We start from the raw sequence: 24,680 nt of genomic DNA on the forward strand, positions 1-24,680 counted from the left end.
ATCGACGGGATAAATTTATGGCACATGACTTGTATTCATTCCAAAGGATACGTTGTGGGACAATTTATTGAACCATCCCATACAGTAATAGAAAAATTTACGTTCCGCAATCGTGAACAAACGGTGACAAAATGAAATGGAAACGTTCACAAAAAATCAAAACGCTATGTTGACGATTTCGTCCTCAGACGTTCACAATTTCATGAATGGCATTCGTTTTTCTTTGGCCATGAATAGTCTTAAAATAATCGTTTCACGTTGTTATGGTAACTGCGCCGGTGGTGCAATGTGCTAAGGCGGGTGTTAATGAAATCTTTTTGTTTTCATTTTGTTACGTTTTCAGATCATGAACGCTGGTTGTTGTTTGGTGTCATTTCATCGTTGTCAGCATCGATTTGAAATGAACACGTCGTTCATGATCAGAGAAAATGAAGCCGACGACTCGCGCCGCTGATTCTAGCCGACTCTTTTTTTGACAGTCGACGCTTCCGCCGAATATGTCGACTCATCTCGACTCAATTTTAGGCACAAATTAATCAAAAATATTTATTAAAAATAGAAAAATGTATTAATAATTGTTGTATTTTCGGCCAAAATTTTGAACTTTCGATCCACAATTATTCAATATTAGGTTTCTATAATAATTTCGCAAGAATCTTGCTCAAAATATTTGAATAATATGTAAATTTGATTGTAAGATTGATTGTACAACTAATCTCATAACCATTCAGATAATCTCAATTTGATTTTATAATGGATAACTGTCCGCCGCCGAATATACAATTTTTTATCGGCTAAGCCGTCAAGCCGGCGCCGCCAGAGGCAAAATTTTAGTATCAGCTGCCATTCTCTGTTCATGATTCTTTCTATGAGTGTGGACAGGTTGTCATAAACCAGTCTGGGACGAATCCTTAGGACATTTTGAGAATCCGAATCGCCCTAGAAAGAAAATTTTGAAGTGTGGTGAACAATACATTATTCTGATAATTTCAGAGTGTGTAACAGGTTGGCTGATAAGTCCCCGGTCTGACACATAGATGGCGCCGCTAGTATTAAATGCATATTATTTTTATATAGTACCAACCTTCAAATGATTCATGTCAAAATTTTACGTCTGTAAGTCAATTAGTTTGTGAGATAGAGCGTCTTTTGTGAAGCAACTTTTGTTATTGTGAAAAAAATTGAAAAAATGAATTTCGTGTTTTGATAAAATACTGTTTTCTGAAAGGAAAAAATACGGTGGAAGCAACAACTTGCCTTGATAATCAGTTTCCGGACTCTGCCCCAGGGAAATCAACAATAATTGATTGGTATGCAAAATTCAAGCATGGTGAAATGAGCACGGAGGACGGTAAACGCAGTGGACGCCCGAAAGAGGTTTCCGACGAAAACATCAAAAAAATCCACAAAATGATTTTGAATGACCGTAAAATTAAGTTGTTCGAGATAGCAGAGGTCTTAAAGATATCAAAGGAACGTGTTGGTCATATCATTCATCAATATTTGGATATGCGGAAGCTCTGTGCAAAATGAGTGCCGCGCGAGCTCACATTTGACCAAAAACAACAACGTGTTGATGATTCTGAGCGGTGTTTGCAGCTGTTAACTCGTAATACACCCGAGTTTTTCCGTCGATATGTGACAATGGATGAAACATGGCACCATCACTACACTCCTGAGTCCAATCGACAGTCGGCTGACTGGACAGCGACCGGTGAACCGTCTCCGAAGCGTGGAAAGACTCAAAAGTCGGCTGGCAAAGTAATGGCCTCTGTTTTTTGGGATGCGCATGGAATAATTTTTATCGATTATCTTGAGAAGGAAAAGCCATCAACAGTGACTATTATATGGCGTTATTGGAGCGTTTGAAGGTCGAAATCGCGGCAAAACGGTCCCATATGAAGAAGAAAAAAGTGTTGTTCCACCAAGACAACGCACCGCGCCACAAGTCATTGAGAACAAAAATTCATGAATTGGGCTTCGAATTGCTTCCCCACCCACCGTATTCTTCAGATCTGGCCCCTAGCGACTTTTTCTTGTTCTCAGACCTCAAAAGGATGCTCGCAGGGAAAAAATTGGCTGCAATGAAGAGGTGATCGCCGAAACTGAGGCCTATTTTGAGGCAAAACCGAAGGAGTTCTACCAAAATGGTATCAAAAAATTGGAAGGTCGATATAATCGTTGTATCGCTCTTGAAGGAAACTATGATGAATAACAAAAACGAATTTTTACAAAAAAAATGTGTTTTTCTTTGTTAGACCGGGGTCTTATCAGCCAACCTGTTATAATACAAACAGGAGCAGCGGTACCATTCCAATGATAGGTCCGTCAGTGGCAATTTGCATTAATTTCCCGTAGGCTCGGAACCAGAGTCATTAGATTATAGACAAAATCTTTGGATCTGGGTAATCTTTTTGAAGTGCGATCACATATTAGTGTGGTACTGGAAAATGAATGTACTGATAACCGTCGTAGCTGGGATTATGGAGAACAATTATCGTGAGCAAGAAAATTAGGGCTATCAGTTATGATACCGTGGATTGCGGACATTTGGCCATTGTTGGCGTCAGAGTGATACATGTTGTGAGGTATTTGGGTGCTGTGTTCAGATCACTTGCACCCTCACAAAAAATCGCTTCTGTAACATATACTCGCAAACATATTTTGCTTCAAGCATATACATTTTTGGGTATTGCCCAAACATTTATATGTTTGATCTCTTCCAATATATAATATGTTTGAAAGCATATTGGTCTAAACAATATATGTTTGGGTAGTCTAAGTTCCAAACATTTTGTATTTTTGCATCCAAATTCAATAATGTTGTCTTCCAAAAAACAATATGTTATTATGTGAACATATAATATGTTTGGAAGCATTTTGCACCCAAAAATATTATATGCTTAAAAAAAATTCTCCCAAACAATATTGTGCTCAAAATTTTATTTATTTATTTATATATTTACAATCATAATGAATTATGAAAATAAACAGGTAATATAGGTGCTAACAACATAGGTTTTCGACCTGAATGCACAAAATTTTGTTTCTGCCTAATTGTATATTCCCCCACATCTTTCTCACTTCCACGAGATTTTGTAGTTCTTAGCACCTTTTTCTGTAATACAAACATTGTAGAAGAAATTATTCAATTTTATGATTTTTTTATTTTAATTTTACCTTTTGCCGGACGGGGATTCGAACAGCGGACCACACAGTTTGTAAGGATCAAAGAAGTAGCTGATCAATTGCCCAAGGAAAAATAAAATGTTAATTTTGTAATAACAAGCAACAACCACCAACTTAATTCAATATCGCTCCCTGTTAAATAGCGCTCCAAGCTACTAAACACGTATATGTTTATAGGCTATTTCTAAATTAATATATGTTTGCATCCAAGCATATTATATTTACAAACATTTTATGTCCCAAACATAATATGTTCTAACATATTAACATATATTTCCCAAACATATTATGCTAGTTTATGAACATTATATGCTTGCACTCAAAAATATTGTGTTTAAAAATTTGTGTTCCAAACATATAATGTTTATAGCCAAACATATGAAAAACAGTCTTTTTCAACCGTGTGGGGACAACCTTTTTTCTTTTTTTTAAGTCGCTCGTTTTCCTGTTGCAGCCGTGAACGACTTTTTTCAGTCGTTCGTTTTCCTGTTGCAGCTAGCCTTATTGCTCTTGCAGCTGTGCGTGGCTGCACGGAGACTTCCTGTCTCCGCGCCCTATATCTTTGGATTAAATGATCCTGGTAATTTTTTTGAGCATATTCATTTTTTCAATACAGGCCGTCAGTATCAAGAACCTCCTTGAAATTCGAGACGTCGATATTCCAGTAAAATTTTATTACCATACGGGCTTACTTAGTTTCTTATGAGGGCATGAAAGATTTTTAGATTAAACTTATCCATTATTAATCATACTTACTTATTTTGGATTGCATTTGTAAATGATGCTTTAATTTTGTTTCATAGTTGTGTAAAAATTGTTCGTTCTTTCGCCATATATCGATGTAATTCTGATGCAATCCATAGAAAAGGGTTCTTTTCATGCGTGACTCTAAACTGTAGTCATTTTCTGGTGGCAAATTGGCTCGGAATTCTTGAAATTTCGTCATTAAAATATTACCCAAACGAATATTCTGTCTACGCATCTCCTCCATTTCATTTTCTGCGAAATAAAATCAATTGATAAAAATCATGATTTCTTATCATTATCCATGGAACTATTAAATATTATTGATACTCCATTATTGGAAATTATCCCAATTTATTAATTGTATTTGCATGAAATAGGTTAAGGGTAGTTGAGAAAAATACCATTTCGAATGCCTGTGGGTTGTACCATACGTGTCATAGAATCCAAATTTGTTGCTAATTGAGCCAAATGTGTGCGTATTTCTGAATACTGGAAGTAAAAAAAAAACACAAATCATAAAGAAGGTGGAATTTAATTAACACATTTCAGTAAAAAAAAAAATAAGAGCGTACATTTATCTATTCTAAGTGACTATCGTCAAATCGTATACGGAAATTATAAAATTTTATTTATTAGTTGTGTCAACATTCGTGAAATAGATTTTAATGTACATACTTGACATTTGTTATACACTTTTTTCTATCAGAGTGTTATGATCTAAATTTTATTCCTCCATGTTCCGATATTCGGACTTCAAATGATGTTGAATTTGAACATTTATTCCCAGATTTTTACTTTATAGAATTGAAATTTTGGCAAATAACACCAAACGAAAATTTTGCAATTCCGAATATAGGTGGATGATTGAATCTTACAGCAAAATAAAAACAATTAAAATATCAGTAATTCATCTACGGAAACAAACTTTCTATTACTAGTTGAGATTTTTTCTATGAGTGTAAGGACTGTAAAGCAAATATCCTAGTATGGAGAAGCTAAAGGAAACTGTTTCATGAGTATTGACCAAGAAAATACCGGCCTCTGCACACAAAAAAAAATTCTCTTCCAAAATTGTCTTCTTAATGCCAAATATTTATTTATTTGTGATATATAAACAAATTAATAAAAACATTAACAATTTACACAATATTAAGAACAATTTTCTTTAACATAATGGCATTTTAATTAAAAGAAAGTTTATAATTTTTACTCCAATTTTCTCATTAACAGAAATTTTGGATATTTGCGTCTTTAAAATAAGGCAAAATTTCCTTGAAGAAAAACATTTTTAATTTCAAGAAATCTCCCTTAAATCAAATTATACATTGAATCTTTAAATTTAAGATAAAAACGCTTCATCATGACCATTTCAACCACACGCTCACAAAAAATCGCTTCTGTAACATATACTCCCAAACATATTTTGCTTCAAGCATATACATTTTTGGGTATTGCCCAAACATTTATATGTTTGATCTCTTCCAATGTATAATATGTTTGAAAGCATATTGGTCTAAACAATATATGTTTGGGTAGTCTAAGTTCCAAACATTTTGTATTTTTGCATCCAAATTCAATAATGTTGTCTTCCAAAAAACAATATGTTATTATGTGACCATATAATATGGTTGGAAGCATTTTGCACCCAAAAATATTATATGCTTAAAAAAAATTCTCCCAAACAATATTGTTCTCAAAATTTTATTTATTTATTTATATATTTACAATCATAATGAATTATGAAAGTAAACAGGTAATATAGGTGCTAACATCATAGGTTTTCGACCTGAATGCTCAAAATTTTATTTCTGCCCAATTGTATATTCCCCCACATCTTTCTCACTTCCACGAGATTTTTTAGTTCTTAGCACCTTTTTCTGTAATACAAACATTGTAGAAGAAATTATTCAATTGTATGATTTTTTTTATTTTAATTTTACCTTTTGCCGGACGGGGATTCGAACAGCGGACCACACAGTTTGTAAGGATCAAAGAAGTAGCTGATCAATGGCCCAAGGAAAAATAAAATGTTAATTTTGTAATAACAAGCAACAACCACCAACTTAATTCAATATCGCTCCCTGTTAAATAGCGCTCCAAGCTACCAAACACATATATGTTTATAGGCTATTTCTAAATTAATATATGTTTGCATCCAAGTATATTATATTTACAAACATTTTATGTCCCAAACATAATATGTTCTAACATATTATCATATATGTCCCAAACATGTTATGCTAGTTTATGAACATTATATGCTTGCACTCAAAAATATTGTGTTTAAAAATTTGTGTTCCAAACATATAATGTTTATACCCAAACATATGAAAAACATTTTTTTTCATCCGTGTAGTATTACATGCATATTATTTTTATATACATGCACAGAAAAACCATGTTTGGACATGGTTGCTGCATTCAAGGCCGTAGCCAGGATTTTAATTCGGGGGGGTTCAACTTAAAAAAAAAATATTCATATAATCTCATGTGTAGAAAATTTTATTTATGCATAGGTATGTATACAATATTTTTATAATATTAAATTGAGCCGACGGGCTTTTTTCCAAACATATAATGCTTATAGCCAAACATATGAAAAACAGTCTTTTTCATCCGTGCATAGAGTAGTTTTTACTATTGTTGGGAATCGTACGAAAATCTTTATTTTGCTTTTGTTCATATTGAACTTATGTGTACGGTCATTAAACTTTATAACTTTAGTTCATAAAATGTTTGAAACATAATTAAAAAAGGAAAATTTCATTGGGCTGTAGAAATTTTCGAAAACAATAATACAATTTAACTACACTGATATTAAAGATGACCCAACCTAAATTTTAGGATGCACAGTTTACAAAATATTAAAATAATGAATTTTTTTATATAATGAAATTTTAATTATATTAAAGTTTATAATCTTTGCATTAATTTTTGTTATTAAATTTACAGTCTGTTTCTGTATGTCGAACGAGCACTATCGATCGAATGAAATGCATAGAAACAGCTGATTTTTGGGTTATAAATTCAGCTGTTTGTTTCCATTTCAGTCGAATGATAGAGCTCGTTCGACATACAGAAACAAGCTGTTAGTTAAATTCGTATGTCTTTGAAACAAGGCAAATTTTCCTTAAAGTAAAAAAACACATTTTTGATTTAAAGAAATCGTCCTTAAATTAACTGAAATATTGAACCTTTAGATTTAAAATAAAAACGCTTCAAATATAGCCTTATTTTGAGGATTTAGCATCTTTGGTTTAAAGTTTTTTTTATAACTAAGAAAACATTTGTAATTAAGTAAACATACTTTGAAGTACCCACTATAATTTGGAGTTTTAATCTGGCATTCGTTTGTATGTAAATAGTTTTATTAATGTACCGCCAAAAGAGAATGGAAACACCATAAATGAGATCTGTATCCTAATTTTATTTTTATTGATCCTAGATTTAGGCATAAGCGTAGGAAGGCCTCTGGGGAGGGGGCTTAGACCCCCCCAGAAAAATTTTAGCCCCCCCCAGAATTTGAAAACCTATTTACGATTTTACATTTTTCTAAAAATTAAACAAGTATATACAACCGCACAAAGTTCCGCTAAAGACTTTCATGCACAATCGAATTAATTTAGTTGTGGTAGCAGTTGCCGATGGCAATGTTTGAAATCTGATATTTATAAAATAAATCTGTGGTTGAACTTTTGATTTAGTTGAATAACTAAAGCTTAGTCTGGTTTAGTCAATTTAATTAAAAAAATAGTAATTGATACTATTCTTTCATAAATTAATATCTTAATAATGCTGCAAAAAAGCATAGCCAAAAAGAAGTGAAAATCTTATTTTTGGGTCCGGAATTGGCGGAGAAGCGATGAATGTAATATGAAATTGTCATAGAACGAATGTCCACCGTTTTAACAGCCGTTGCAATGAATTTGCATCACTTCTTAAGTTGTGATCCAAATTCAGTGTTTTGAATGTGAATTAAAAAATTTTGTTATATTTTCCCAAATAATTAATTTTTATATTTTTTATGATTTTTAATGCATTCTAACGCTTGTTTGAAACGTTTTCCCTCGAATATTTTCAAAAATTCTATAAAAATTTCTATAATGAATTTAGCATTTTTTGTGGCAAAATTTGAATAATTTGTACCATTTTATTTATTCTTACCTTTTTTTAAAAGAAAACAAAAAATTACGTATTAGAATATGAAAAAATGAAGTAAAAAAACTTCCTGTTTAGTTAAAATAATTAACTTCTTTGTGAGGACATTTTTGGAAGTGCTTTTAAAGTTGTGACATTAGAACAACTCCCAATTTTTTGCTGGGAAAAGTGTGGAACTACTTTTAGTTGCTTTATTATAAATTAATTGTCGAGTTATTTTGATGCCTATATTGTTATTCATTTTTATGAAATAAAACATTAATTGAACCTATAAGTTCAGTCTATAAATTTTCAGCTAGGAGGGCTATAGCCCCCCCTAGGAAAATTGTCTAGCTACGCTAATGGATTTAGGTCGCTAAAAATGTCTTTGTTTTAAGGAGGCCGCATCTTTGGTTCGGAATCAATACCAAAATTCTTAAGAGTAGGTCAAAATCTTGGATTCATGTAAACTTTTTTTGAGTGTACAAATACTAAGTAATACTAATAAGTAAAAATTGGCATTAGTTTAACTACGGATTTTTTTCTGTGTGTACTACTAATTTTTAAACTGCCATTTGTTAATGTATCGCAAAAAGAAAATGAATATTTGATGAATGAAATCTGTATCCTATTTGATTCAAAGCTACAGAGAGAGAGAGGTCTCTTCAACATGCCTTTATTTGGCTTTGGCTCGGAATCACTATCAAAATTCTTAATTGAAGTCAACTTTTTTGGTATGTACTTTGTCAACCAAGTTGGTATGTACTTTGTGTACCAAGTCAACTTTTTTGGTATGTACTTTGTCCCCGCAAGGGTCAACCGTCACGTTATCCGATTAACCGGCTTTTAGTTAGATTGTCTATATAACCGGTTTTAAGTTCGCCCAAAGCCGGTTAAAATCGAAAATAAAAATCATTGCAAATTAGTTTTATTTTGGTTTAAAAAAACTAAAAGTAACAATCATAGTAATAAAATGAATTTTTCGTTATATGTTTTTTTTTTTTTAAATAAAAAATAAATAGTAGTATAAAAAAAAGGTTTTTCTGTGCTAATTAGTGAAAACGTGTTGTAATTAACCGGTTTTTGTACTTCTTCAATACGTCTCTACACAAAGATCGACTCTCGGATATGACAAAATTGATAAAATATCATTGAAAAACAGAAATCCGGTTAACCGATGCTAAAAACCCGGTTTTTTTAGTTAATCCGGTTAACCGATTAACATATGTCGGTTTTGGACATTTTAGCTAAAGTCTATGTAAAAGTTAGCAATATCGAGCTGAACTCAATTGTTTTTGAAATTTTGATTTTTGCTACGGAGATTTCCTTTAGGACGGTTGTATCGATTGCTTACCACCAGAAAAAAGACAACGACATTTTTTATAGCCGATTTAACTTTATTTTAGTTCAATTTTGCCAAATGTGAGAAAATGTTTTGTTATTTTAATTATATTGTGTTTAACATGCTTTAATGACGTGAACTAAAAGAAGAAATGAGTTTTATTCAAATTAAGTACACAATTTTACTAAATATGAAAACAGTTCATATTTTCCTAAAATGGATGAAGTTTACTGAAACTGAGTTCATAAGTTTCTCAAATGAGTAAATTTTATTTAAATTGTAGCTGTCTAGAACTTCATATAGCGTTAAAGACATTTTAACAATTTTTAAATGCTAATTTTTTCTTCCAAAATATTTCAAACTCAATACGTTTTAATTTCTTGTTTGCTATGTATAAAGGGTTGTGCGTTAGGATTTTAATTTTAAGTTTTTTTTTTTGTTTCGTTTTAACTATAAGGTTAAGTTTTTATTTGGAATACTAGAGCTCTATTGATTGAATTCTATCAACATGTTATCCAGAAGGGCATTGGTTGATTAAATAAACAAAATATGAAATTTTATTAAACAACAGAAATTTATTATTTTTAGTGAATTTTCTACAATTTTAAAAAAATATTTTAGTTAACATCTCTTAATTAGGTCTTTTGTTTGGTGGGTTCACTTTTTTCTGGGTGTACATTTTACCTCCTATGGTTCGATATGCAACTCTAACGAAATTTCCTTTACCCATAAGAAATGCATAGGTATATTTTTCGATAAAATATACGAGAGACGTTATTGGCGGAACTGTATTATTGGAAAACTGACATGCAACCGAAATCTTCGGAAGTACTGAATAAAGGACTTTACCGGTATGGAAAATAGAGGTTCGTTTTTCTTTGCTTTACTGTGTTATCGACAAACGTGCGATGCTATTCCTGTCGATCTGCATACAAACCATAGCTTAAAAAATTATACACTTGCATTTGATCACCCCAAACTAAGTGGGACATTTTAACAGGTTGGCTGATAAGTCCCCGGTCTAACAAAGAAAAACACATTTTTTTGTCAAAATTATTCAACATAGTTCCTTTCAAGAGCGATATAACGATTATAACGACCTTCCAATTTTTTGATACCATTTTGGTAGTACTCCTTCGTTTTTGCCTCAAAATAGGTCTCAGTCTCGGTGATCACCTCCAAATTTTTTCCCTGCGAGCATCCTTTTGAGGTCTGAGAACAAGAAAAAGTCGCTGGGGGCCAGATCTGGAGAATACGGTGGGTGGGGAAGCAATTCGAAGCCCAATTCATGAATTTTTGCCATCGTTCTCAATGACTTGTGGCACGGTGCGTTGTCTTGGTGGAACAACACTTTTTTCTTCTTCATATGGGGCCGTTTTGCCGCGATTTCGAACTTCAAACGCTCCAATAACGCCATATAATAGTCACTGTTGATGGTTTTTCCCTTCTCAAGATAATCGATAAAAATTATTCCATGCGCATCCCAAAAAACAGAGGCCATTACTTTGCCAGCGGACTTTTGAGTCTTTCCACGCTTCGGAGACGGTTCACCGGTCGCTGTCCACTCAGCCGACTGTCGATTGGACTCAGGAGTGTACTGATGGAGCCATGTTTCATCCATTGTCACATATCGACGGAAAAACTTGGGTGTATTACGAGTTAACAGCTGCAAACACCGCTCAGAATGTTTTTGGTCAAATGTGAGCTCGGGCGGCACCCATTTTGCACAGAGCTTCTGTATATCCAAATATTGATGAATTATATGACCAACATGTTCCTTTGATATCTTTAAGGCCTCTGCTATCTCGATCAACTTCATTTTACGGTCATTCAAAATCATTTTGTGGATTTTTTGATGTTTTCGTCGGTAACCACCTCTTTCGAGCGTCCACTGCGTTCACCGTCCTCCGTGCTCATTTCACCACGCTTGAATTTTGCATACCTGGGACAGAGTCTGGAAACTCATTTTCAAGCCAAGTTTTTGTTTCCACCGTATTTTTCCCTTCAGAGAACAGTATTTTATCAAAACACGAAATTCCTTTTATTCCATTTTGTTCACAATAACAAAAGTTGCTTCACAAAAGACGCTCTATCTCACAAACTAATTGACTTACAGACGTCAAATTTTGACACGAATCATTTGAAGGTTGGTACTCTATATAAAAATAATATGCATTTAATACTACACAGAAAAAAAAGTGTCTTGTAAATTTAAGGACCATTTTAACTTTCACATAGTTCAACAAATTGACTGTAATATAGTTCATTTTTCGTAACCACAACGAAAATTAACTTAGCTAAAGGAAAACTTATAAAAATTCAGTAAATGTTTTTTAGTTCACTAACTACGAAATGGGAAGGATTTTTCCTTAAATAAATTTCCAACACAGTGGTTAATGCATCGTTGATTCTATTATAAAAATACATGGGCAATATAAAAATCTTACTACGAAATGTGGACAATTTACTAAGAAATAATTTTGTATGGAAAAAAATTTTTGTAGTAAAATTTAACTTAACGACATTACCGATTCGTACGATGGCTACCTACAGATTATTTCCCTTTTTATTATATGTTGGAGTGTTTTTCCTCACATTGAAAATTTTAGATAAAGTAGAATAAAAAGTAGTTAATATAATCCTTGACGGGTGTATATAATTTTTTAGAGATTCCTCATAGATTTGGTATATATTTTACCTTAACTTATAGATAGAATTCCAACTAATCAATAAACGTGCTACTGGAAAATGTGAGTGCATCATGTGAGGGAGTTTTTAGAGACATTTTGTGTATATCTCGTTTGATTGTTTGGGCTTGTTATTGCGTCATTTATGCTGTTGTTGGTTGTTTTGATTCTAGAGACAATGGAATGTTCCTTGTGTGTTGTTGGTATCTTTTGTGGTGAGAGTTGTTTTCTTGCAATAGCAAGATCAGAAAGGGATCGTGTGTGTGTGTGGAGTTGTTTTTCTTTACGGCAGGTATGTATCCTTTATGGCTATTTGTGTCTTTGAGTTTTATTGTTGCATTCAGTTATGTTGATGCATTTATGAAGTGCACACGTGGATTTAATTTTGCAAAATTGTACGTGCGGTATTGGTGTTTATTAATGAAAATACATTTATTCGGAACATTTTAGAAACTGAGAAGTGAATGATGTGATGTTAGTGTAATCAAAAACGCTTTTTATTGATAAAAAACAAACAACAGATTAAGGAACTTTATATTTCTGTTAATAGTTTAAAATTAGTGCGGGTTTTTAATTGATTTACATAAAAAATATACAACATGAGTGGTAATAGGATGATCTATATTTGTTATACGTCTGGATCACAGGTTGGAGATGCAACCATTTTTTTTAATATATATTTTTTATGTTACAGCAATTCCTACAAGTGAGTACTAAATTCGATTTTAGCCGCTAAAATTAAAAATAAATCACTAAGAAAAGTATACAATTATACGTCTTCGATACAAATTTAAATATAACTTGATGGAAAATAGCCCAAACCAAGTTTTTTTATAAAGATTATTTTTTTATAATGGATTATTAAAGAAAACTTATCATGAAAAATGCGATTTTAGCCTCTAAACTCGAACTTAATATACACCTTAAATACTAAATGCTATACTGACAAGTGGAAATTATGTCTAATTTTATAATATTTTTTATTTCAAATATATTGCGAGAATAAATTCAAAAACGTCCATTAGTCCATGGATATGATTCCAATAATGTACCTACTCGATGGATTTTTCAATGTGGTAAGTTTTTCTATAAACGGTATTTTGTCCGTTTTTAATAAAACCAAAATTTCAATTTATTAAAAATAATTATTTTCACTTGCAGGTAGACAGGTCTTGTAATTGTAATTTTTTTGAATATTCTTACTGTTTAATGCTAATTAAGTTGATATCCTTATTGGATTTAGGAAATACTCTTGAAACCCGTAAGTTAAAAATCAATATGAACGATAGAATTTGATAATATTTTTCTTATATTTTGTATAACTTTGCAATTTCAGATGCTTATAAGACAAATCCGCCCAACAAAAAAAAAATCGATGAAATTGGGCAATTCAATTGAATATAGCATCTTATGCCACATACATATATCTTTCATATGGATAGAAAACATGGAAATTTAAATTAATTAGTTTAGTCCTAATAACATAGAATATTACTCTTTTGAAGAAGCAATTACTAACTACCGACAAGTAACTGCATCCAACGTTCTAATAAAAATATTTCCTTTATTGTATATCATAACCCATAGTTTTGTGTAATTTAATAATAATTTTTTTAAATAAAATACTGGTGGTAATAGAAAATTTACTTGTTTTGTACGAAAAATTTCTTAGTTGTATACAGGCTTGTTGTACCTTTGATTCCTCAATTTCTCTACTTTTTTGAAAATTATACCGACAAACAGTTTATTTCAAACCAATTTCTTAATACAGGTTTCCCAAAAAATTGTTAATTTTTCCGGATAGCAGGAATATTTTGAATTTGTTTAACTATATTCTTCCCACAGCATAGTAATAATGAACTAAAATACGATGCAATACATGAACTAATTTATAAGAAAATCATGAACTTATCTAGATGAAAAAATCTTTGGCGCCAAATCATAGTCATTCTTACTATGGGTTAGTTCATTTTTCATAAAAAATAGTAAACTTTTTTTTCGGTGTAGCGACGCCATCTATGTGTCAGACCGGGGACTTATCTGCCAACCAGTTAAATCTATCAAATATAACCTGATAAATATTGTACGTAGTTTTCGAAGCTTCTCTGTATTTTCCAGTTTAATTTATTCACGCAGCGGTGTAGTGCCCCCATATTGTCGTTGTTTGCTAACACATTAATGTTGTTAATTGTTTTTTATTAGCAAATACATCAACAAACAAATATATTTTTAATTGTTCCATAAAAAAAATGTAACAACAAAAAAATAAAGCAAAAATAAAATTAAACTGGAATTCTTCACTTGTGTGATGTGTGTGAATGCACCGGAGTAGCGTCTACTCGAAACGGGCTTTTGTGCTTTAATTTCTAAATGTAAAATATTTGTGTAGTGTGGAAAATCTGGTTGTGTTCCTAGTCCCCGGGAGGGGAGGCTTTCCATTTATTTAGTACATCAGTATGTCTGTCAGTCTGTCAATTCACAATGTGTTCGTTTGTCATAACTTCATTTTTTAATGGCAATGTCTGAAGAGATTCCAAGAATCATAACTATACCGAAAAATAAGGTCAATTTAGTCAAGTTCTTTTTTGTCCACAGATGTAGGTATTCAGAATCGTTAGTCCATAATGGGCTTATTATCCACTTACCGGATTTAAGATAGCATCCACTGGGGTATTTTGTTGCTGCATTGTTAAAGCTTCCAGACTTTCAGTGGCACCATTTGATGAGTTGCTGTTGCAGCTTTTTGACCGCTGTTGTAAAGATGATTGAATTAAGAGGATCCAGATTTGAGTTTTTTTTTTTTTAATTAATTTAAACTTAAATTCCAAATATTTCGCTCGGTTATAGAACCTTGCGCTCACTTCTATGGCTATAGACAACTCACCTGTATTAACTCTGGCAATCGATCTCTTGCCATTTTTTACTGAGTTCATGCGGGAGGTAGTATGGTTTGTTTGTATATTTGAAATCGGAAGGCGCCGACGTTGACGTTGACGCAGCCTCAAGAACTCGTAGTCCCCCAATAATATAACTTCCAGACGAAATAAATTGTTTTGTTTGTATTTTTCTTTTGTTTATTTTTGCTGTTCTTGTATTTGTTGTTGTTGTTTTGTTTTATTCGAATATTTTTAAAAAATGTATTGAATTATTTTGGTTTTTAATTTTGACTAATAAACGTATGATTTTTTGTGTATTTTTTCTATTCTTCTTTCCACAGGTTGCTTAATTACATACTGCCTTTTTTTTGGTATTATTTTTGCCTTGCTGTTTGGTAATTTCTGACTTTTATCAGCTGAATTGGAATGGCTAGAAAAAATATTGATAAGAATTTGCTTTGGTATTCGCAGAGCGTTTGTTTTACTAGAATTGCTTCTGCTTTTGCTGCTGCAGATATGGTATCAAATACTCTCGTACTTCGTGTAAATCACAACGGCTTTAGATAATTGAGTTTGTGGTTATTCCATATGGAACATCTATATGTCTGTCCGACTGACTGTCTCTTTTAATTACGTGCAATTTCGAGGACGAAGACTGCTGCTACTACGATGTCAGAACTATGGATGTGTCATCGGTACTGTTTAGCTGCCCACTTAGATACTGAGAAAAGCCCCCATCATACTATCTATTAGGAATGGCAATCGGATTAAAAAAAAGTCGACAATTTTGGAGAGATTATTTTTTGAAAATTTCGGGAAAATCGACTTTAAAATTTTCCAAATTTTGAAATCGACTTCGAACTTTTCAAATATCGGTTGGCGACATTTTCAAAATATGGAAAAGTTTGGTATTAACCCTTTGGCTACACAGAAAAAAATATCACCAAAACATTTCCAATTAAAAAGTTAATTGAAGTTGAAAATGTTTTCAATTAATAAATTAATTGATACAATTAACTTTTTAATCATGATAGAAACATTAAGTTGATTATGTCAATGATTGAAGATTTTAAAATTTTTAATTAAAAAATTAATTGGTACAATTAACTTTTTAATCAAATTCAGAAGACTAATTCAGTTAAAAAAAGTGCTGATTTTTTTTAAATTTTTAATTAAAAATGTATTTCAAACAATCATTTGTTATTCCAAATAAAAACTCTAAGCCAGTTCAGAAAGTAATTGAAAATATTGAACTTTTTTAATTAAAAAAATAATTGAGTTTTGCAATCAACATCAATTAAATTTTTAATTGAATCAATTAAAAAATTAATTGAAATTTGCTAATGAAATCAATTATTTTTTTAATCAAGAATTTCTTATATGCCCAATTAAAACTGTGATTGATACTATTATTTTCGTGATTGAAGACATTTCAATTAAAAAAATAATTAGATCAATTAATTTCGTGATTAAATCAGACATTTTTTTTGTGTGTACCGATGTCCACTTAGGAGGACATTCGAAAACGATACCAAACTCTATTTTCCCCATTGGTTTCGATTTATTTTCTCGATGTTATTTGAACGTAGAGACTTTAATCTAAATAAGCTATAAATATTTTTCAAATTGCTGAGCACTAAAACGCATTTTTATAAACTTCTTTAACAATAAACGAAAAATACGATATTTTAAGACCATTTTTCTACTGTATGTTTTTAGTAAACGGACGTTTATACAAAGACTACACCTGATGTTTTTCGCGTTCTTTTTGTATTTTTTCTCACACTTCGAAAAATTTTATAGGTTAAATGCCCTTATTTTCGTAAGGCCGTTTTGTAACAATTCAAGAATTAAGTTTTCAATTCTTGAATTGAAATTTAAATTTTTGTTCTACATGCTGTTAGAACAAGTAAAAAACAGAAGAAAACTTCAAGTTTTTAACATTAGGTTTATTTCGGTAGTGAAAGGGTTAAATGCATTTGAAAAAAGTGTCAATTAAAAGATTAACTGATCCAATTAATTTCTTAATCAAAACAAAATCCTAACATAATAATTATATGATTCCATTAATTTTTTAATTGGATCAATTATTTTTTTAATTGTTGTCGGTGTTTGATATTATCAATTCTATGATCGAAGCAATTTCAATTAAAGACAATTGGTTCAATTAATTTCGTGATTGAAACCAATTAATCGGTTAAGTGTTTACATGCAGCACACACAGAAAAAAATTTCACCAAAATATTTCCAATTAAAAAGTTAATTGAAGTTGACAATTTTTTCAATTATTAAATTAATTGATACAATTAACTTTTTAATCATGATAGAAACATTAAGTTAATAAAGTCAATGATTGAAAATTTTAAAATTTTTAATTAAAAAATTAATTGATACAATTAACTTTTTAATCAAATTCGGAAGACTAATTCAGTTAAAAAAAAGTGCTGTTTTTTTTAATTTTTAATTAAAAATGTATTTCAAACAATCATTTGTTAATCCAAATAAAAACTCAAAGCCAATTCAGAAAGTAATTAAAAATAGTTACCTTTTTTAATTAATAAATTAATTGAGTTTTGCAATCAACATCAATTAAATTTTTAATTGAATCAATTAAAAAATTAATTGAAATTTGCTGAAAAAATCAATTAATTTTTTAATCAAGAATTTTTTCTATGCCCAATTAAAACTGTGATTGATACTATCATTTTCATGATTGAAGACATTTCAATTAAAAAATTAATTGGATCAATTAATTTGGTGATTGAATCAGAAAAAATTTTTTTGTGTGCATCTTTAGATATACCAAAAAAACATTCAACTTTGGAAAATTTTTTTAAAAAAATCTTTTCGATATTTCTTTTTATTCGAAAATTAAACAACTTACACTGAAAATAGTTCCTTCACACATAATTTATGACATTAATAATGTTTAATAGCCGATTAGACGAATATAAAAAAAAAATCCATAAAAGTCGATACTGGCCAACATCAAAAATCGATGAGTGGATGCTAACTACATTAAAATTCAATTAGTCGAGATGATTCGATTTTAGGTACACACAAAATTTTTTTCTGATTCAATCACGAAATTAATTCATCCAATTAATTTTTTAATTGAAATGTCACAGTAATGATATCAATTAAAAAATTAATTGATCTAATTAATAAAATTAATTGATACTATTAAATTGTGTGGTTGACTTTTGTTTCAATTAAAAAATTTGTTAAATCAATTCAATTTTTAATTGAATATTTTTTAAAACTCAATCAAGACTTTAATTGGAAAATTTTTCGTGAAATTTTTTTAGTTAGGTTACAAAAAAAACTAGTTAGGTTACAAAAAAGTCGATTATTGGAATTGTTGATTTTCGACTTTTGTATCCCTACTATCTCATTCTAACTAAATACCATAGACGTAATAAGTTTACTTCTGTTAGTGTGATGTCTCTGATTCTTTCAATGAATGTGGAACGTTTAAATTTACACTGTTTAACGCCGCGATGTAGTCGACTGTTTGTGAACTGTCTTCCCCATGTCTGTCCTACACACAAAAAATTTTTTCTCTGATTCAATCACCAAATTAATTGATCCAATTAATTTTTTAATTGAAATGTCTCCAATCACGAAAATGATAGTATCAATCACAGTTTTAATTGGGCATAGAAAAAATTCTTGATTAAAAAATTAATTGATTTTTTCAGCAAAATTCAATTAATTTTTTAATTGATTCAATTAAAAATTTAATTGATGTTGATTGCAAAACGCAATTAATTTATTAATTAAAAAGGGTAACTATTTTTAATTACTTAGTTAGATTGGCTTAGAGTTTTTATTTGGATTAACAAATGATTGTTTGAAATACATTTTTAATTAAAAAAGTAAAAACAAATCAGCACTTTTTTAAACTGAATTAGTCTTCCGAATTTGATTAAAAAGGTAATTGTATCAATTAATTTTTTAATTAAACATTTTAAAAAATTCAATCATTGACTTAATTAACTTAATGTTTCTATCATGATTAAAATGTTAATTGTATCAATTAATTTATTAATTGAAAAAATTTTCAACTTCAATTAACTTTTTAATTGGAAATATTTTGGTGATATTTTTTTCTGTGTAAGTAAAAGAGGTATGCAACCTTCATGCAGTTCTATTTATGGTAGATATTCTAAAACGCTTTGTTGAGAACATTTTCGCCCTTTTAAAACAGATAAAGAAATATACAGTGGACTATCAATAAGACGTTCAAGTTAAATTGTACTCACACTGAAAAAATATTGTCGTGAGGTAAAGATTTCATGTCTTTAAAATACGAATGCAAATTTTGCTTAGCATAGAAGACGCATTTCTCTAGTATAAAGTTTTTTTCCTTGACCAAAAGTCGATAAACTTTTCAATGAAGTCGTATTGTCCTTATAATTAAGTGATTTGTTTTAAAAATGGATATTATAACATGAAAGAAAAAATGTTTGGGCTAAGGTCAACTTGACTTTAATAATTCAGAAAAAATCTTTAAATTTAATGAAATTGTCTTTAAATTTGTTGTCTTTTTGCATCTTGACTACAAAGCAAAAAATCGTTCAAATATAGGACATGTTTTTCAACACTTTATTTTAAAGACGTTTTTTACTTGAAACATAGCATGTTTCTACTGGAAGTCGAGTCTGAATTTGGAAAATAAAGTTGTCGTTATTTCGTTTTTAAAGGACTTTGATAGCATATGAAGAAAAAAAGCTGAAAAAGCGAAAAATTAAAATTTGCTTGCTAGAAGCAAGTACACAAAACCCGAATTTAAAAGAGAATTGTGTCTGAAAAGTATCCTTACTTGTATTCTCCGGTTCTTTGGCTCGGAATCAATACCAAAATTTTTAAAGTAAAGACAAAATCTTTGGAACCGGGTATGCTTTTTTTTCAGTGCATGCTCATGGATTTTATTAACGAAGAGATTTATTGTAGGACCGATAACCGATACGAAAAAAAAAACACTTTTAAAGACTCATTCTTATCATGGATGCAAAAGTTGGTACAATTGTACTAATTAAGGTACATTCAACATGTAGAAAGTACTGTGGTACTACAATGACCAATTTGAAACGTTCATTGCTTAAGAACTCACAGAGAAAGGAAATACTAATTATTATACGGAATATTAGCCAAATGGGCAAGATCCGAGTGAGTTATATCAATATAAGTTTACACCTACACTCAAAAAAGTTTACTTGGATTCCGGACATATCTGTCTTTAAATTTAGGATAAATACAGATTTATAGAATTTCATTGCCTTTTTGCGATATAAATAGAAAAATGTTCAGGAAATTTTTTCATATTAAAGTCTTAGTTGAGCTGTAAAAAATATTCAATTAAAAATGTAATTGATTGAACAAATTTTTAAATTGAAACAAAACTCAATCACACAAATTTATAGTAATTAATTTTTTAATTGATACTATAATTTCTGTGATTGAAGACATTTCAATTAAAAAATTAATTGGAACAATTAAGTTCGCGATTGAGGATCGATTTATCTGATGGCTATATATAACTATAGACCGATATGGACCTAGTTAAACAGAAAAAAATTTCACGAAAATTTTTCCAATTAAAATCTTAATTGAGTTTTAAAAAATATTCAATTAAAAATTTAATTGATTCAACAAATTTTTTAATTGAAATAAAAATCAATCACACAAATTAATAGTATCAATTAAATATTTAATTGGATTAATTAATTTTTTAATTGACTGTCAATTAATTTTTTAATTGATACTATCAATTCTGTGATTGAAGACATTTCAATTAAAAAATTAATTGGATCAATTAATTTCGTGATTGAATTAAAAAAAAAATTTTTTGTGTGTAGGCATAGTTGTTAACGGCCATATACTAGCACAATGTACCAAATTTCAACTGACTCGTATGAAATTTGCTCCTCCAAGAGGCTCCAAAACTAAATCTCGGAATCGTTTTATATGGGGGCTATATATCCGACCTACATCAATAACAACTACTTGTGCAAAGTTTCAAGTCGATAGCTTGTTTCGTTCGGAAGTTAGCGTGATTTCAACAGACGGACGGACGGACATGCTCAGATCGACTCAGAATTTCACCACGACCCAGAATATATATACTTTATGGGGTCTTAGAGCAATATTTCGATGTGTTACAAACGGAATGACAAAGTTAATATACCCCCATCCTATGGTGGAGGGTATAAAAAAACATAAAAACAAAATGAAACGTTACCTAATTTCATTTATAAACAAAGTTCTGCGAGATTAAATGTTGCCAATTTTCTGTACTTAAGCGAATACAATGGCAGGGAATGGGTTAATAGACCGCGAAAAGAGAATGAAAATTTGCTAAGTGAGATCTGTATGCTAATTTTAATTTTATTGATCCTAGCTTTAAATGAGATAGATCGCCAAAAATGTCTCTATTTTAAAGAAGCCACATCTTTGGTTCGGAATCAATAACCAAATCCTTAAGAGAAGATCTACAATTTTGGATCAAAGTAAACTTTTTTGAATGTAGGTGGTTTCCCCCGCATTGTGAAACGCTATTTGAACTCGGCTATAAAAAGTAGGTACCTTGTACGTAGAATTTGGAAAAACTCATTGATTAGAATAAAGTTTACTCACGTTCACGCACACACTGAAAAATATATAAATATTGTCGTGAGGCCAAAGATTTCATGTCCTTAAAATACGAATGCACAATGGTTATCATAACATGAAAGAAAAAATTTTTTGCGCTAAGGTCAACTTGACTTTAATAATTCAGAAAAATTCTTTAAAATTAATGAAATTCTTTAAAATTAATGAAATTGTCTTTTTGCATCTTGACTACAAAGCAAAAAATCGTTCAAAAATAGGACACATTTTTCAACACTTTATTTTAAAGACGTTTTTTACTTGAAACATAGCATAATTTCTACTAGAAGTCGTGTCTGAATTTGGAAAATGAAGTTGTCGTTAACTTGTTTTTTAAAGGACTTTGATCACATATGAAGAAAAAAAGCTGAAAAAGAGAAAAATTAAAATTTGCTTCCTAGAGTCAAGTACAAATGAACCAAATTTAAAAGAGAATTGTGTCTTAAAAGTATCCTTACTTGAATTCTCCGCTTCTTTGGCTCGTAATCAATACCAAAATTGTTAAAGTAAAGACAAAATCTTTGGAACTGGGCATGTGTTTTTTTTTCAGTGTAATATCTTACCTACAATTCAATCACGAAATTAATAGTTCCAATTAGTTTTTTTTTATTGAAAATTAATTAGAAATTAAAAATATATTTGATTAAAAAATTAATTGATTTCTTCGGCACATTCAATAAATTTTTTACTTGATTCTCTGAAATTATGTTTTGCATTTTAGTGTCCACCAATAGGAAAAATATTTATAGCGTATTTAATAGATATATAAATCGAAACTATGTGGGGAGTTAGAGTTTGGTGTCGTTTTTGAATGTGCTCTGTAGTGGGCATCGGTAGTCAAAGGGTTAACTGTATCAGTTAATTTTTTAATCGATTACCTTTCCAATCCAACAATCTTTTTAATTGCGAAATAAACACAATTTGAATAAGCTTTGTCTTTGTTTTGGATGCATATGTTACGAATACCGGGGTTCGGCTAAAAGTAATTTTCTCCACGTGGAACTCTTATACATCCTTAGGGAGCGAAATTTCGGTCTCTTATACAGTTTTCCGCCATTTACATATGGGTCGTTTTAAAAATCTTCCTAATGAATTATTATATTCTGTAAATGGAGTACCCACTGTATTCAAATATTGATTTATTATGAACACTTTTCGTTTGTTTTTTATTTTCATTCACTTTCTTTCCACGTTGACTTTGCTGATTACAAATAAACGAATATTTAGTCAGACAATCATTCCGCAAGAGATTAGTGTCCATACACATTCACTTTCCGCAATATTTCGACTTCGACCCCACAATGACACTCTCCCGCCAAGGCAGTCTTCTTTTTTTTTGTGTAATATCCCAAGTCACTTAGGTATCTAAAAATTCACCACGAATAGTTGAAGTATCTGTGAACTTTAATCACTCTACTCGAGAAACTAAGCAGTACCAGTGTATGTTGCGAGTCGTCCTCGTAGATATTTTCGTGACCAATTTCTTTATTAGATTCGCTCGCTTAGGTTCTGATTGTCTACAGTTTTGTATTCATACTAAACTTAGGCTTCGGTCTTTCTTCAATCGCTCATACTTTGAAAGCAGAGATAGATTGAGGTGAGAGTGTTAAAATTAACGAACGTTTTTGTTTGAGGCGATTAGCTTTTCTGTTTTCTTTAGTATAAGATTGCGATTTAGCAAATTCTACTGGGATTGATAAGCGTTACGACCGCTGAGACTCTCGTTCTCACCTTAACGATTGTGACTATTCTCGATGTATGGGCAAAGGAAAAAAGCTTTGGAAAATATGCCGACGATTCCGCTGTCATCTCTGGTGTTACTGAGAAGTTCTCAACTTAATTGGACTGGAATTAAAGTGAATTGAACTGGAAGTGTTTGTTGTTATTTGTTGTATTTTACTCTGATGTAAACAAAGTGGATAGTTTAATATGCCAATGGGGCAACAGATATGCCTCCATGAATGCACTATTCTCTGGTACAGGTCTGGAATAGAGGGGTGAACGTGACACGAAATTGTCGTGACATATTATCATATTATCTTCGTGAGTGTGCGTGAGTAAAGATTTACGCTCACGAAAATGATCCCGCTCACCAACATAAAACGCTTAAGAATTAAATTCATTTACAATTTAAGTGACACCTGGGATGTTAAGAGTGTAATAACGTTCTCGATTTTAATAATGTTCAAGTTTTCAGACACGTCGCTAAGGTAAATTACTCAAAAAATTGTTCGTGAGTCACGGTATTTTTCGTGAGCCACGGTATTTGTCGTGAGTCACGACATTTTCGTGCGTCAGTGTGCGTGAGCGTGAGACCTACCAAACAATATCGTGTGTGAGTGTGCATAAGTAAGATTTTTCCGTCGTGAGTGTGCGTGAGTAAAATATTACTCACGTGCACACTTCTAGTCTGGAGATCATCTGCATATGATAGAATCTCGACGCCGTCAGTAGAGTGTTAAATTGAGGATAGGTAGAAGTTAAACAGTGCCGGAGATATCACCCCACCTTCGGGAACTCCCTATTTCACTATACGGGGTCTTGACTTCTTACCCCTGAATTGCACATACGACTGACGCCTGCACTGATTATTTAGAACCCAGTGCTTGGTTCCTGCCATGTTGATGCAACCTCAAAACAAAAAAATCGCTTCTGTAACATAACATATACCCCAAACGCATTTTGCTTCAAGCATATATATTTTCAGGATTGGTCCAAACAAAATATTGTTTGTATTGTTCAAACATATTATGTTTCACCTTAGGACATATACTGGTAGAAAACAATTTTACCCCCATTTTCATAAAGCTCCGTTAGTGTTCCGTTAACTAACCAACTTTTAAACCGTATTATGGACGAAGCTGTCATCTTGCATATATATTCCATATGCCAGTTAGGAACTTAACTGACGAACATTTTTCAGTTAAAGTTAACTGGAGAGAAGATATTTGCAATTTATTTTCTGTTAACTGGCAGTTAAAGCCTAACGGGGCTACATGAAAATGGCCGTTAATGTAATTTTCTTTGTGTGGATATATTTTTAAGGCTTCA

The 24,680-nt window shown here is 31.0% G+C and overlaps 1 protein-coding gene and 1 long non-coding RNA gene across 5 annotated transcripts in view; one reads left to right on the top strand and one right to left on the bottom strand.

The window, feature by feature from the left end:
- Syx4 (Syntaxin 4) overlaps nucleotides 1–23,153 on the bottom strand; it is a 28,874-nt gene extending 5,721 nt beyond the window's left edge. Inside the window, exons 1-6 of one of the 4 annotated variants that reach the window (XM_075303195.1) lie at nucleotides 22,508–23,033; nucleotides 15,464–15,699; nucleotides 14,987–15,408; nucleotides 14,748–14,852; nucleotides 4,338–4,425; nucleotides 3,946–4,188 (exon numbers count right to left, since the gene is read on the bottom strand). In XM_075303195.1, the coding sequence (XP_075159310.1) occupies nucleotides 3,946–4,188; nucleotides 4,338–4,425; nucleotides 14,748–14,852; nucleotides 14,987–15,019 (469 nt within the window). In that variant the 5' untranslated portion in view covers nucleotides 15,020–15,408; nucleotides 15,464–15,699; nucleotides 22,508–23,033. Of the gene's footprint in view, nucleotides 1–3,945; nucleotides 4,189–4,337; nucleotides 4,426–14,747; nucleotides 14,853–14,986; nucleotides 15,409–15,463; nucleotides 15,725–22,507; nucleotides 23,034–23,065 lie in introns of those variants that run through there. The other 3 variants (XM_075303194.1, XM_075303193.1, XM_075303197.1) reach the window with 3 other exon arrangements.
- Nucleotides 23,092–23,501, top strand: LOC142232401 (uncharacterized). Its single transcript, XR_012721116.1, has 2 exons — nucleotides 23,092–23,226; nucleotides 23,290–23,501. It is a non-coding gene; the product is annotated as an uncharacterized LOC142232401 (long non-coding RNA).
- The last annotated feature ends 1,179 nt before the right edge of the window (nucleotides 23,502–24,680 follow it).

The sequence above is a fragment of the Haematobia irritans genome, chromosome 3 (genome assembly GCF_050003625.1).
Source record: "Haematobia irritans isolate KBUSLIRL chromosome 3, ASM5000362v1, whole genome shotgun sequence".
NCBI classification, from domain to species: domain Eukaryota; kingdom Metazoa; phylum Arthropoda; class Insecta; order Diptera; family Muscidae; genus Haematobia; species Haematobia irritans.